The sequence below is a fragment of the Microchirus variegatus genome, assembly GCF_963457635.1.
Source record: "Microchirus variegatus genome assembly, chromosome: 8".
In the NCBI taxonomy this organism is placed as follows: domain Eukaryota; kingdom Metazoa; phylum Chordata; class Actinopteri; order Pleuronectiformes; family Soleidae; genus Microchirus; species Microchirus variegatus.
The window spans coordinates 17,386,424-17,401,440 of record NC_139809.1 but is presented as its reverse complement, the minus strand read 5'-3'; the positions used below and the strand labels follow the sequence as shown (position 1 = coordinate 17,401,440).

At 41.9% G+C, this 15,017-nt stretch overlaps 1 protein-coding gene across 1 annotated transcript in view; it reads left to right on the top strand.

Moving 5' to 3' along the window:
• LOC310930779 (spondin-1-like) overlaps positions 1–15,017 on the top strand; it is a gene marked incomplete at its 5' end in the record, with an annotated part of 123,902 nt that overhangs the window by 89,260 nt on the left and 19,625 nt on the right. The window contains 2 exons of the mRNA XM_083893823.1: positions 11,311–11,375; positions 14,283–14,484. Of these exons, the coding sequence (XP_083749949.1) occupies positions 11,311–11,375; positions 14,283–14,484 (267 nt within the window). The remainder of the gene's footprint in view (positions 1–11,310; positions 11,376–14,282; positions 14,485–15,017) is intronic.

Below are 15,017 nucleotides of genomic sequence, written 5' to 3'. Positions count from 1 at the left end.
AAATGTACTTATACTTCCAAAATCTACTTATAATTGCAAAATCTACTATCATTATTTCAACCACATAAGAAAATACAGATGGGTGGTTCAATAAATAAATTCTAGAAAGTAATATCATATCCCCATATTCCCATTTGCAATTTTGCTTTGCAGAAGGAAGTGAAATTAAGAACATAAATAATACGAGATACCAACATAGTGTCCAATACCACCGGTTGTTAAAAATTATGTCATAGGAGGTTTCACTTAATAATATTTATGTTATCTTACAGTAAGTCTACAGTAATTCCTTTTTTTTTTTTTTTTTTTTTGGCCTGGAAACTGAAGTTAGTGCTGCTTTATAAACCTTAAACTCTCCCACACCAGAGTCCATAGAGAAAATCAACAATTTTAACATTACAGCACACAGGAGGTTTTTCTTGATGCACTGCTGCCTCTGTTGTTGAGTTCAAATGTGTTATTTTGTTCATTTGTTAATTCTGCTTTAAAAAAATTGAAATTGAATTTAATTCAGTGATGCAAACTGACCACACGAGGCAGCAGTCGACCAGCAGCTCATGTATCCCCTGTGAGCTAAAAACGATGACTTTCTCTATGGGGTTTGGTGTGTGGTTTAAAAAAACTTCAGTTTTCAGTAAGAAAAGTCTGAAATAAAGATTTAAAGACATTGTAAAGACATGAAATACGTGAGTAAGTGCAGATTTTATTAGGTGAGCCTTGTTTCTAAGTGGCCAAATTTTAGTTTTCATAGCCAGGAAATTGTTGTCATTATGTGTGTGGATATAAGATCACATCAAATTTTGATTCACATAATTACGTCCTTTGTGAAATGTAATTAAAGATGCTGTTTAGTTGCTCTGTGTGTGTGTGTGTGTGTGTGTGTGTGTGTGTGTGTGTGTGTGTGTGTGTGTGTGTGTGTGTGTGTGTGTGTGTGTGTGTTCCTCCAGTTAGTTACCTAAGCATGTGAACGTTATCCGACTGAGTTACAACATATCGGTCCCCTCGCCCGTCTGTTTCCTGCCCCCCCGTGCAATTGTAATTGCATTAGTGCAGTGTTGATTTATTATGAGACACCTCTTCCCCCAACGTCCCCAGGCTCATTTTCCTTTATTAGACCGAGTCTAGAAAGACAAACACCGAGCCTCACAGAGAGAGAGAGAGAGTTCCTCCAGGAACGACTTCATTCCAACAAGAGCACAGGATAAGTGGGCATAGAAGAGAGGGTTTGGGATGGAACGACGAGGCCTGGGTCAAACAAGAACGCTGTATTCTGAAAGCAAGCACGCGCACACCAAAACACAACACGGCGATAAATCATCTTTTATGAATTGGCTGCTCGATGCTAGCTGGACTCGACCCAAAAACACTTTTACCGAATCCAAAAAAAAAACGAAAGTGAAATACGGTGATTCTGCGAGGCAGCGACCGAACAAGCGTCGTAAAAAAACACAGGGTTCGTACGCCCATGAAAAACCTGGAAAAGTTTGGGGAAATTGAAAATGCATTTTCTAGGTCCTTGAAAAGTTAATGAAAAACTAAATATCCTGAAAAGTTTTGGAAAAGTCATGGAAATATTGCATTAAAATTGAAATTGACACGGAAAGTTTCAAGCGGAAACAAGCAGATCACTGGCGCCGTGGTTAGCGACCCTCCAGTCCTCACATGGATTTTCAGATGCTCTATTCAACGACAAAATGCCAGGAAAGTGGAGTTTCAACGAGAGTGATATGATTTAACTGCGTCTCTGCAAATAAGGCGTAACGGAGAAGCTAAAAACACAAAGCACAACACGCTTCTGGGGGGGCGTGAACCAAAACGTGAATAACAAAAAAGCCCTTACAGAATACAACCACTTCCTCCCTTTTAACCATTACTTAAAGGGACACTGTGTAGTATTTATGGGTTTATATGACCCAAAATCCACTTTTTTATACATATTATGTGCTCCTGCATTGTCTAGTCGCTGTATAATAGTTTTTGTTTCATTTTCGTAGTGTTTCAAAAAGTCATGTAAAATAACACGGTCGCGGGCCGCGGTTGCATAGTGTGAAAGAAATTTCATTGGAGTCATCGGTGTTGGTTAAATCGTGTCTTTACTTCATGCATGAAGGAGAGAATCTGTTCCAAAGCTGGTCTAAATGTTCTCTGCCGTTGCTTCAGAGAGCTCAAACATATATACAGTCACATCAAAGCAAGTTACAACAAGACAACCCACTTTCTTTATGACCCACACATGTCATCCTGTGCCCCTCATGCCGACCCCTGCTTTACGATCCCATCATTTGTTCACAGCTTGACTTTTGGTTAATTGTTATCTTTAACAACATGGAGAAAGCCTTACACTAAAACCATCCACGAGAACAGGAACACAATTTATTTCCCACATTCCTCTCTTTTGACACACAGTGTCAACATCATTTATTTGGGAAATCACATGGTTTTATCAACTAATTATGTACTGCAAACATATTGGTATAAGAGAATACAGAATACAAGAAAAGCAAAATAAAAAAAACAACATAAAAACAAAACATTTCTTCCAATCAGTTTGTTCATAAAGTTGTCTTTTTCTGACAAATTTCTCTGTGAATTGTTTATCCACGCCTTCTGGGATCTCCTGGTCCTGCATGAGTGACACACCCATACCACTTCTGTGTCTTTGTTCTCCCTCAATGTTAACAGTCTTTCTTCATTCCTCGGTGGAGGAATAGGTGTCTAAGTATCAGTTGAGCAGTCTGAAGTGTTTGTGTTTGTTTAGAGTCCAAATCTATCTGATTTCGTTCAGCGTGCAGAACATGTGTCCAGACATTCGCTATGGTCCCAGTTTCCCATCTGACACATGTAACCATGACACGAACGAGCAGGTCATCGTATGCCTCATTGTCTGCGTCAATGTCAGAATGAGCTGCGAAAACAGAGTCCATATGTGTACAGTAGTCAGCTGCTAACTCACCCTCCTGTTGTATTGTGTTGTGGATCTCAGCCAACACACTCTTAAGGTGAAAACATCAAACACAGCTTCAGCCAGGCTGGCCATCATGTTGTTGGACCGCACTGATCCAACAGCTGGGGATGTCGACCAGTTGGCCGGTCAGATGTTGGCCCATCTGAGTTTAAAACCCTACAACACACAGCTTCTACCTCCTGTAGAGTTGGATTGTCATTTAGCTGTAGGTGTCCTGCTGTGTGTGTCTCTGAGGGAGGAGGGGGTGCAGTGCAGACTTGGGGACAGCACATGGAGGAGGCAGATTCAAACCTAAACACACTTTGGACAACTTTCAGCACAAACACATAGTCTTCAAGACACTCTTCAAATTACTCACACAGACACTCAAAGTTATTTTTGCAGAATTTTTCCTTGTTCGTCAGTCAGGTCTGTTAGTTGAGTCAGTGATTGGATCAGCGTGGTCAGTCACCTAGATTTTTTGTTCAGATGTTTCTTCACACAGTTAACTTCACTTATTCTAGATTACCTTATTTTTAATTAATTATTTTAACCCTATAGTGACTGGAATATATTTCAGATTTATATGTTAGTTTATAACCACTTGAATCATTTTCACATCACAACAACATCCTTCACCACACTTCCTTTCCTATAATGAGACAAAACCATTTGTTTTTACACAAAATCATGTCACATTCATCTTAAAAATTAATATTATCATTTATCAACTGGGCCTCTCAAAGCACTCTTGAACAGCTTCAAGTCTCTTATTCACCCATTCACATTCATGCTCTACATATCACACACTCATCAGGAGCTGTTAAGGACTTAGTGTCTTGATCAGGGACACTTCGTCATAAACAATCATCCTTTCATTAACCATCACATGCATCATTTAAAACACAGGAACAAATTAAGCTGAGCTAACTCAGCCCCAGCCACACATCATCATCTTCATGGTGACAAGAAATATATAGTTCTTATAACAAAATACAGTTCCTATCATTTATTTATTTAATTAATTAATTTATTGTTACTGTTGTTTTTATTGTTTATTTTTTAAATATATATATATTTCAAACATTTTAAACAAACCTCAATTTCAACACATTTCCCTTTTTACTACTTTCCTCAAACTTTCATTACCTTACTTTTCTTATTCTGAAACCCCCCTTCTTTCTGTCTCTCTGTCACTGAGTCCAGCCTGTAGACTCTCCTCACAGAAGCAGCTCTTCTTGTTCAGCACAAGAAATCAGCACTTAGAAACAGTTCATTCACCATTTTACTTCAACACCATCAACTTCTATCATTTAATACCAGTCTTTTCAACATACAAAAACCTTCAAAACACTTGATTACCATCCTCAATCCAAAACAAACTAACATCTCCTTTACTCCTGTAACTTCACACAACTTCACACTTCTCCTCTCTGCCCTTTTTTTTTTTTTTTTTTTTTTTTTAAAACATATCATCTGCCTGCAGCAACTCGAACATTGATTAAACTAATGCTCTTGACATGGTCTATCTTTTTGTTATAGAGGCATTTCCTCTCTCTTTTTCCCCAAACAGTTTACAGTCATTCTGGCTCCACAGCCTGCAATGACCCCATGCAAAAAACACAACTTTTCCTCCTCACACAAGCTCTGCAGACTGAGCTCAGATCAACATACACAAAACAACACAAGCCAGCCACAGACATGAAAACATCATGGAACAAAACAGAACAAACACAAAACAACACAAAACAACACTTAGGCCAAATTTGAAATGGTTTCCAATCTCAATTAAAATTTTTTTTTTTTTTTTTAAAGTCGACTTCCAAAAACAATATACCTGCTCGGTCTTGAAGCCAAACGAGGTGGTATTTTGCAACCCCCCAAAACTAATTCTCCGATGATTCGGCCCTCACGAGACAGTCATTGCCTTCAGTTAATTTAGGATTGATCCATTTATATACCCTTTTGTTTTCTACTAAATTTATTTATTTTTTCTTCAGAGCTTCAAAACTACAAAGCAATTATAGAATATCTTGACAGCAACCACACAGGAATTACCACTGTCTACCTAGGTTTCACTCATGTGCACTAGTCTCCAACACCACACAGGAATTACATGAGACGGTCCCGATTACCACAAAGGAATTACACCGGACCAAATATTCATACCACAAAGGAATTATAGAATATATCGACATTCAAACCACAAAGGAATTATAGAATATCGGGACAGCTACCACAAAGGAATTACAACTGTCCACCTATAGGTTTTATCCAAGATTTAAAAAACACCGTACTCACTTTTAAATAGATGGAGCGTCCACTGGTCAGTACCTGTTTCTGACGTCAGGCGGAATTCCTCCTCCTTGGTGGAGTGGAAATTTTCCTTACCGGTAATAACCTTCAGTCAGAACTCAGAACCTGAGCAGTGGAACGTCCATCCCATCCTCGTCGCCAAAATGTGAAAGAAATTTCATTGGAGTCATCGGTGTTGGTTAAATCGTGTCTTTACTTCATGCATGAAGGAGAGAATCTGTTCCAAAGCTGGTCTAAATGTTCTCTGCCGTTGCTTCAGAGAGCTCAAACATATATACAGTCACATCAAAGCAAGTTACAACAAGACAACCCACTTTCTTTATGACCCACACATGTCATCCTGTGCCCCTCATGCCGACCCCTGCTTTACGATCCCATCATTTGTTCACAGCTTGACTTTTGGTTAATTGTTATCTTTAACAACATGGAGAAAGCCTTACACTAAAACCATCCACGAGAACAGGAACACAATTTATTTCCCACAATAGCCACTGTTAGCAGCGAGACGCCATGTTTCTACCGGAGCCTGTAAGGACAAACGCGAGAGAACAAATCAAGCGTCTCTTTACTTGTCGCGGAAGACCCGCCTCCTCTCTCTCCGCTTTGTCTGCTACGGCCGCGGTAGCTCGCCCTCTCCCTCACCTCACGAACCTCATCTGCTGACACGGAGAAAGACGACGAGGACGACATTTGACCAGCTGCGGATACCGTAGCGCTCAGGGAAGGGAGGGGGTGAGCAGAGCAGCATTTTCTTTGTTGTAAATGTCAGCCTCTCCTCTAGATGTCACTATAAACTACTTACTTCACCTTAAAGCGTTACTCAAATATTAATTCAAATCAATTAAAAAACTATGAAAGAAAGTTACAACAGAGTGGCTTTTCAAGGAGAGCTTTAAACTTTGGCTACTGAAAGACGCAGATCACGGACGTGCAAAATGCCGATAATGAAAGACGTGTCGCAACAAACTGCATATGTTTTTTTTATTTGACGAAAGTCTTAACAAAGACTAGTCAAAACGAATGGACATTCATGTAAGACTGTGGGATGGCACCGATTTTCGGTCTTGGAAAGTCAATGAAAGGTTATGGAGAAGTCATTGAAAAGTCACGGAAAACTATTGCTAAAAAGTGTACGAACGCTGAAAAAAATAAATTGTGAAAGTGCATAAAACTTTGCCTTAGAGGACAGAATCAGTGGAAGGCGTCAATCACAAGACAACCAAAAACAGCTTTGCAAGTCACATTTTTTCACCCCATTTTTCGCTATGGAGCTCCCCCTACAGTTTCGGAGTACATATTTTTACGACACCACATGCTAACTAATCGCCATTTGATAAAACCCGGTCCGATGTTCACTCTCATGGCCCCTTGCTCGGTCGGCTCGGTATTCTCTGCTTCTTTTTCGCTGGTGCAAGACCTCCTGATTCTGAGGACTCTGGGTCCGATTACGCTAGGCTGGTTTTCCGCTACCAGACAACAGGGGGCAGTGGAGACAGCTACAACTACAAAGACCATCTAACCATCACAACGACTCCGTTAGAAGCCGATCTGATTTTAAAGCAGTTATAGTTCTTGCTTTTTTTTGGTCATTCCAAGCTAATGCTCTGGTTTCTTTGCAGCATAAGCAGCTTTTGTCAGTTTTGGTGTATAACATCGTTTTCACACCTCCTAGGCTCCGCTAGACTCGGTACGATTGGGGGGGTACATTCAGCCCGGTCCGTGTTTGCGTTAACAATTTAGTAAAACAAACCGAACCTTTTGAATAACGTATTCTCCCTCCTCACCTGAGGGTGGCGCTGCATCAAGAATTACTAAAGGAGAAGACAAACAATGAAGAAGAAAACATATGGAAACCGCAAAACATGGAGATGCATCAATGGGCTTAGCCATTTCTCACGGCTAACGTGCTAGGCAAACGCGTATGTTCTGGTTGTGTCGTTACCCACAATGCCCTGCGTTTGGTTCACGTGAAGCTAACCTACGCTTTTAGGCGGACCAGAGTTCGCATACTCACAGTTTGAACAGTCGTAGCCAAAGCCGTAAACGCTAGGAGACGGCGCAGAAGCATCCTCCGCTTCCTCGCGTCCCTTGATTCACATCGCACTGAAAGGTTATGACGAACTTATTTCGGTAAACAGCGTCGTAAAAGTGTCCTTTAAGCTGTGAATTAATAACGTAGTCCTCGTTTGTCGTCGTCGAGAATGTTTTGTAATGCGCGTCACTCAGTCGATCAATTTGTGCGATTGGCTCGGTGTTTTAAGAGTGTGAGGAGGAGGAGGTGATGATGATGGAGTGGACGTGGACAGAGAGGGTAAGACGGGAGACAAGAAGGACTCCACAACCTTTTCCTTTACTTACCTCCGCTGGTTTTTATGAATCACTCTCCTGCGCTCACTCTGCATGTTAATGTTGTTTCTCTTCTTCTTTCTTCATCTTACCTGACCATCCTCTCCTCCTCCTCCTCCTCCTCCTCCTCCATCACCCCTCTCCAAAAACGTCCATGAAATGGAACTAGCCTTTAAACATTGTTAAATTGCAGTTATTTGCTGCCATTTACGATAATCACTATAAACAAACAAGACCATTACAGGCGGAGATTTGCATCTCAGAGTCGTCCTCGTCCTCGTCATGTCCAACAACTGCAGCCTGAATTACCTGCCTGTGGCCGAGCGCCGTTATAAAGACGTGGAAATGGCTGTTTCTCGAAAGAGAAGGATGTTTATTTTTAAGCAAAGCATTTAGAGAGTTATTGGTGCGACAGGAGCCTCCAGTGAATGAAGAGAAAATTACCACAAATACGTTAATGCATTCAGTATTTCCACTTAGAGAGCGCGGTAATCACTGTTTTCCCTGCGTCTCAGCTCTTAAGGTTGTAAAAGCGAGAGTAAAAATGTGTTGTCGTGTACAAATATGTGCTTAATGATGTCATTTAAACGGTGACAAAGTTGAATAAACAACTCAGAATAGAGCAGGGGTCTTTATAGACAATAAAAGTTTCTTTCTTCTTTTTTCACAAAATTATTTTTTTCTGACAATTCTGAGACAAAAGTTAGAATTCTGAGATTTAATTTAGAACTCTGAGAAAAAAAAGTAAGAAATCTGAGATTAAATTTACAATTATGAAGAAAAAAAGTTAGAATTCTGAGATTAAATGTAGAATATTTAGGGGGAAAAAGTCAGAATTTTGAGATCAAATTTAAAATTTTGAGGAAAAATAGTCAGAATTCTGAGATTAAATTTAGAATTATGAGGGGAAAAATTTCAGAATTCTGAGATTAAATTTACAATTATTAGGAAAGAATGTCAGAATTCTGAGATTAAATTTACAATTATGAAAATGAAAGTTAGAATTCTGAGATTAAATTTAAAATTTGGAGGAAAAAATATCAGAATTCTGAGATTAAATTTTGAATTTAAGGGAAAAAGTCAGAATTCTGAGATTAAATTTACTATTATGAAAATAAAAGTTAGAATTCTGAGATTAAAGTTAGAATGCTGATATTCTATCATTTCATCAGATTGCCTCGAAAGTATATACGACACTGTACTGTACATTTTTCCAAATTGAAAAAAGCAGCTAAATGCTAGGTGTTTTATAAAATCACGTCTTGTTAATCCCTCAGACTACAGGATAATTTGTCCAGATAATCTGTTTAAACTAGCCTAAAATCGGAAAGACACCAAAATCAGAAACAGTTATCCAGTTTTAAGTCAAATAAATTGATCAGAGGATGATCATCAGTCATTTTATTTGTTGTTTAAAAGTTTTTAAATCGCTCAGATTAGAGTGAAAAACTACAGAAAGGTTAAACCAGGCACTGCTGTCACAGATTAACTGGTGTTCGCCTCCACGTGTGCGTGCGACGGTCTATAAAAACCAGGTCCAGTTCGACATCTGCAGAGCGAGCGTGTCGTGGCTCTGCAGACTGAGCCACATGAGTTTCCTGAACTGATGGCGTCTCATTCACACTTAATTCATTCCGTGCGTCTCCGGGGCAGATCGAATAAATATTTCATCTCAATAAAGCCACGTTTTAAACACAGCCGTCAGCGCGCCGCCACGCTTCCAGTGATCTCTGCACAAGCCTGTGGAGGAGAAACTCTGAGCTGCCAGATGTGAAGAACGCCTCAGTGTATCACAGATAATCTCAGACACACTCGTCTGCCCTGCAGTTGGTGGGAGAATATCCTGATTTTTTTGTCGTTGTTGTCTTGTGAGAACAGAAGCTAAAGTGACGCTGTGATAATCAGCTGTTGTCTCATGTCTCATTAGAGCGAGACGGATAAACAAAGACGACGCGCTGCTGCGGCATTTATCTGGTGATGAAGACAAATCAAAGAAGAGGATTTTAAAACCAAGTTAAAACTTGTTTTTTTTATTTCATTTTATTTGTTCGTTGAATGCAACTTGTGTCACGGTTAATTTTCCATCTGTTCTTTGAGTACATGAAATAATCCTCAACGTCCCAAAAAATCAATATCCTGATAATATTGAATCTTGGTGTCTCTGGTGTCTGAATGGATTCCCACACCACTTACCTTAGCCATCACGACTGAATGCCTAACCCTAACCCTAAAATCAGATCCTAACCCCGAAAAAGGCCCTTTAAAGTTGTGAGGACCAGATAATATGTCCTCAAGTTCTTTTGTCCCTCACAAACGGATACTTCACAAACTTTATCCCCTAGCCCCTTACCCTTACGTTAACCATCATGACTAAGGGCCAATTCCTATCTTAACCCTCAATCTTAATCCTCAAGCTCAACCCTTAATCTTAACTGGCCCTCAAAACCAAGTGTTGAGGGTTATTTTGTCACTTAGAAATGGGACACCCCTTACATGCAGATACGTCTTCAGACTGTGGGGGGCAGAATAACGCGAAAGCTGCGTCCAGTCTGTCAACTCCAAAAAAGAAGAAGAAGAACACATTTACGTCAGATTATTTATTACGATCCGTTTGTCAGTCAAGTTATTAGGTTGTCAGTTAGTTATAAGATGATACTCATACAAATACCACAACCACGGACATATTCAGCTGACAGTTACCACACACCACGGCTTATTGAAGGGTAAACCATAGCAAACGATCACTTGTCCGCGCTGGCTATTGACAAAAGATCGTAAAATAAAAATAAATGTTACGCAACAATGACGTCAGTAATCCATAATATGGGCCTAAACTAAGATAATACAATGGTTTTCATCATTTTTATATCTCTATTAACAAAGAAAATACTTCATTTGTAGCGTACTCGTTTCGCTGCTTTCGGCGCCATCTTTGTTTTGTTAAAACACGCAATGCATTCTGGGTAGCCCTTTCTCCCAAGGGTGGTCTCGGAAAATCTCAATATTGAGGGCGATACAGCCCTTAAACTTAACCAACTCCTCTCAACTTAATTTTTCTGAGAATCGGGACAGCACTTGCACTAGAGGGAGCGCACATTTTTGAGATTGAGGGTTAAGATTGAGGGTTAAGCAAGGAATTGGAATTCACCCTAAGTGCCTGACCCTCACCCTTAACATAAACCTAACCCTAAAATCCTAACACATAACGCTGAAAAGTTGTGAAAACGAGACAAAATGTTCCCATTAAAGAAGACAAGACAAAGAGGAGACAAAAAATAGTGAGAGAAGAGGAGAAAATGCTAATAAAGACTCTCATCAGAGCAGAGAGGACACACTGACCTCTAAATCACCAGCTGCACCAAAAACTGAATCCATCATCGTCGTCTTCTTCATCTTCCTGCTTTTAGGATGAATAATTATATCCCCATGTATTGTGACACATAATGTGATGGTGTGTGTGAAGTCCAGGATGATGTCCCTCACCAATGACAGACAGATGTTATGGAACTGTTTTTGTCCTGATAACAGAGACACATTTGTCCAAGTTGTGAAGCCTTTTGGAAAGTGGAAACGACTTCGCTGTCCTTGGATGAACGCACTCACTATCACTCATGTCACTGCCACTCTTTCCTCTGCCAGTGTTTTCTTTGTTATTGTCATCAGTTTAATGATAAATTACTCTCTCTCTGTCTCTCTCTCCTCAGGGAGATGAAGTCCTGACTGTCATTAAAACCAAGGCTCAGTGGCCGGCGTGGCAGCCACTCAACATGTGAGTATAATGTCACTTTCACTGAAGGGAGAAAAGGCACTTTTGACTCAAAGTGAGTCAAAAGTGCTGACTCACTTTTTTTGTTTAACCACTTCTTTGTTTCAATGTCTTTGATCCATCGTCACCCGCTTATCCGGGATCAGGATGCTAGCGGTAGCAGCTCAAGCAGAGAGCCCCAGATTCTCTTTTCCCCAGCCACATAGTCCGAGTCTGACTGTGGGATCTCCAGGTGTTCCTAGGACAGCAAGGAGATATAATCTCTCCACCTAGTCCTTGGTCTGCCTGATGGTTTCCTCCCAGTTGGACGTCACAGCAACTCCTCACCTATGGAGGTGCCCTGGAGGCCTTACCAGGTCTTTGAACCACCTGAAACCACCTTTCCATGCAAAAAGCAGGCACTCTTCTAAGAGTCCCTCCCGGATGCCTGAGCTTCTTACATTCTATGTCTAATGGCATGTTTCCATCGTGGTACAGTTCGGTTTGGTGTGCGTCCGCGACCTGCAGAGCTTGACATCGTACCAGTGCGCAAACAACAACACAACAGAACAGTTTGTTTGTTTACTGCTCGTTTTGTGGCTGTTTGCCTCAAGACGTCGAGCTTGGTATGAGAATAGACTGCATTCACCTGACTGTTGTGAGTCTGGTTCCACCCCTACCTTTCATTATTCTGGTACCCCAAGAGAAGGGGTAACGTTGGGGCTGGTTATTTTTGGAAGGTTCCCAATGGAACCCCCAAAAAATATGTACTGAACCAAACTGTTCCACTGGTGGCATCCTGACCGGGTCCTTGAACCACCTCGAACCGCCTTTCCATGCAAAGAAGCAGCCGCTCTTCTCAGAGTCCCTCCTGGATGACTGAGCTTCTTACTTCTATGGCTAATGGTGTGTTTCCATCATGGTACAGTTCGGTTTGGTTTGCGTCCGCGAGCGTGACACCGCACCAGTGCGCCAACAACAACACAACAGTTTGGTTTTTTCTGCTTGTTTTTGGCTGTTTGCCTCAAGACGTCAAGCTCCGTATGAGAATAGACTGCAATCACCTGACTGTCCTGGGTTTGGTTCCATCCCCAAGGGTACCACTGGGGCTGCTTATTTTGGCACGGTTCTTAATGAAACAGGAATATAATATGTACCGTACAGTTTCCAGTTGGATCGTTACCATCCTTACCAAGTCCTTGAACCACAGAACCATGGCTCCTTTCCATGCAAAGAAGCAGCCTGGTACAGTTCAGTTTGGTTCAGTATGGTACGCCAAAGTCCTCGGGAAAGCTTGAGAACAGTACCTTTACTTGGTAGGCGAGGTGTGCGCTGGTGCCTGATGGCCTCATCGGCGAGATACATCGCGTGATGACGTACAACGCGTTGGACAACAGCAAAGCAGTTTGTTTCAACAAGACGTCAAGCTTTGTATGAGAATAGACAGCAGGTCATTGGGTCTAGCTCCAGTCGTACTGTACCGTACCCTTACTCTAGTACCCCAAGGGAAGGGTAACAAAAAACTGAATAGTTCTTGCTGCCTATTTTGGGACTATTCCAAATAGAAGCGCCATGGGTCTCCTCCCAGTTGGACGTGCCAGGCAGCCTTACCAGGAGCCCGGCTTAGGGTTAGGGTTAAGGAACCACCTCAACTGGTTCCTTTCCACTCAAAGGAGCAGTGCCTCTACACCTAGTCCCTCTCAGATGGCTGAGCTTCTAACCCTTCTGAGAAATTTCGGCCGCTTGTACCCCCGATTTTGTTTTCGCTCATGACCATTGGTCAGATCAGATGTAGAGCTTTGCCCTTTGGCCTCGTCACAGCTTCACTCCTATCACCAGAGGAAGCTTGCGTACCACTGATAGCTGTGGTTTGCATTATTTTTTTCTTTATAGTCTGATTTCATTGAAGAGTCGTTTTGTTTGTTGTTGTCGTCGTTGTGTTGTTTTTCGCTCTGGTAGCCCGAGCTGAAAGCGAGAATGCTTTTCTCCGCTCATGAATAGTTAATCCCGTACTTGCCGACCCACAAAATGAATATGTCATCTTTTCGTTTGATTTGTTTTTTGTATTTTTTTTTTTAAAGCCAATGTTATTCCTGCTCATTTCATCCGGGAAGAATAACACAACATTGTTGTTGTCGTGCTACGTCCTATAGAAAAGGAAATAAGTGAGCTGATGATTAAACTACTGTATAATTACATGTTTAATGATCGCGTGTGTGATCTATTGATTATTATTTAGAACGCTTTGTCCTTTAAAAGCCTCTTTAAAGCCAGAGTGACTCAGTCCAACATTTTTACTTCAAGAGCAATTATTAGAAACTTATCACAATTCTCACCCTCAGCAGGAAGACACACACACACACACATGCTAATGTACTGTATCCTCTACCAACATCTGTGTAATTGCCCCTCCTAGCGTCGCCTGTCGTTGGCAATATATTGTACCACTATAATTTTTTTACTAATGAGAATATTCACACATACATGCACATGAACACACACACACACACACACACACAGTGGGGGGGGGGGAGACCCACAGAGAATATAAAAAAATTACCATCAGCTCTTTTCCTCACATTTCTGCATGCATCGTAGATTTTATATAAATTTATACAATGATATTATAATTAAGAGGCCGTGACAGGTTTCTTTCGAGAAAAGCTGCCCGTGGAACTCACACTGCTAATTATACTGAGTAGGTTTTAGACACACAAAGAATATAGCTCATAATGAGCTGTTTCCCGCCTCTAATTAGACTTCACCGCGCTTCAATTATCCGATTCAATTAGCAGAGAATGTCACGCAGGTCAGAGGTCGTGACACCAGAAACTGGCCGTTACTGTCACGTAATCGTCGCGAAACAAATAGGCTGAATATTTATGACGCGTCCTCATCATTTTTTTGCTCTTTGTGTCTTGCGTTCACCAGGCGAGCAGCTCCTTCCGCAGAGTTCTCCGTGGACCGCACTCGTCACCTCATGTCCTTCCTCACCATGCTGGGGCCCAGTCCGGACTGGAACGTGGGGCTGTCGGGGGAGGACCTGTGCACCAAGGAGTGCGGCTGGGTGCAGCGGCTGGTCACCGACCTCATCCCCTGGGACGCCGGCACCGACAACGGCGTCACGTACGAGGTATAACGTCTTTAGGCGACTGTGGTGATGATGTCAGGGGTTGGATTGGAAGGTTTGTGGTTTTACAGGCGAAGTTTGAGGAAGGGTTGGTGGAAACGGAGACCATCATATGTGGGTAACATGGTTCTATCTCGCAGAAATCAATAAAGAGGCAGCCTCATTTAATCAATTCTCCTACCTCTTATCCGAGGTTGGGTCGTGGGGGTAGCAGCTTGAGCAGAGAAGCCCAGACTTCCCTCTCCCCGGCCACTTTGTGCAGATCTTCCAGGGAATCCTGAGGTGTTCCCAGGCCAGCAGAGAGAGACAATCTCTCCAGAGTCCTGGGTCTTCCCCAGGGGCCTCCTCCTCCCAGTGGGACGTGCCAGGCCCCCTAACCGTCCAGGAGGCCTCCTAACCGTCCACACGGCCTCATAACTGTCCAGGAGGCTTCCTAACTGTCCAGGAGACTTCCTAACTGTCCAGGAGGCTTCCCAACCATCCAGGAGGCCCCCTAACTGTCCAGGAGGCCTCCTAACCGTCCATATGGCCTCCTA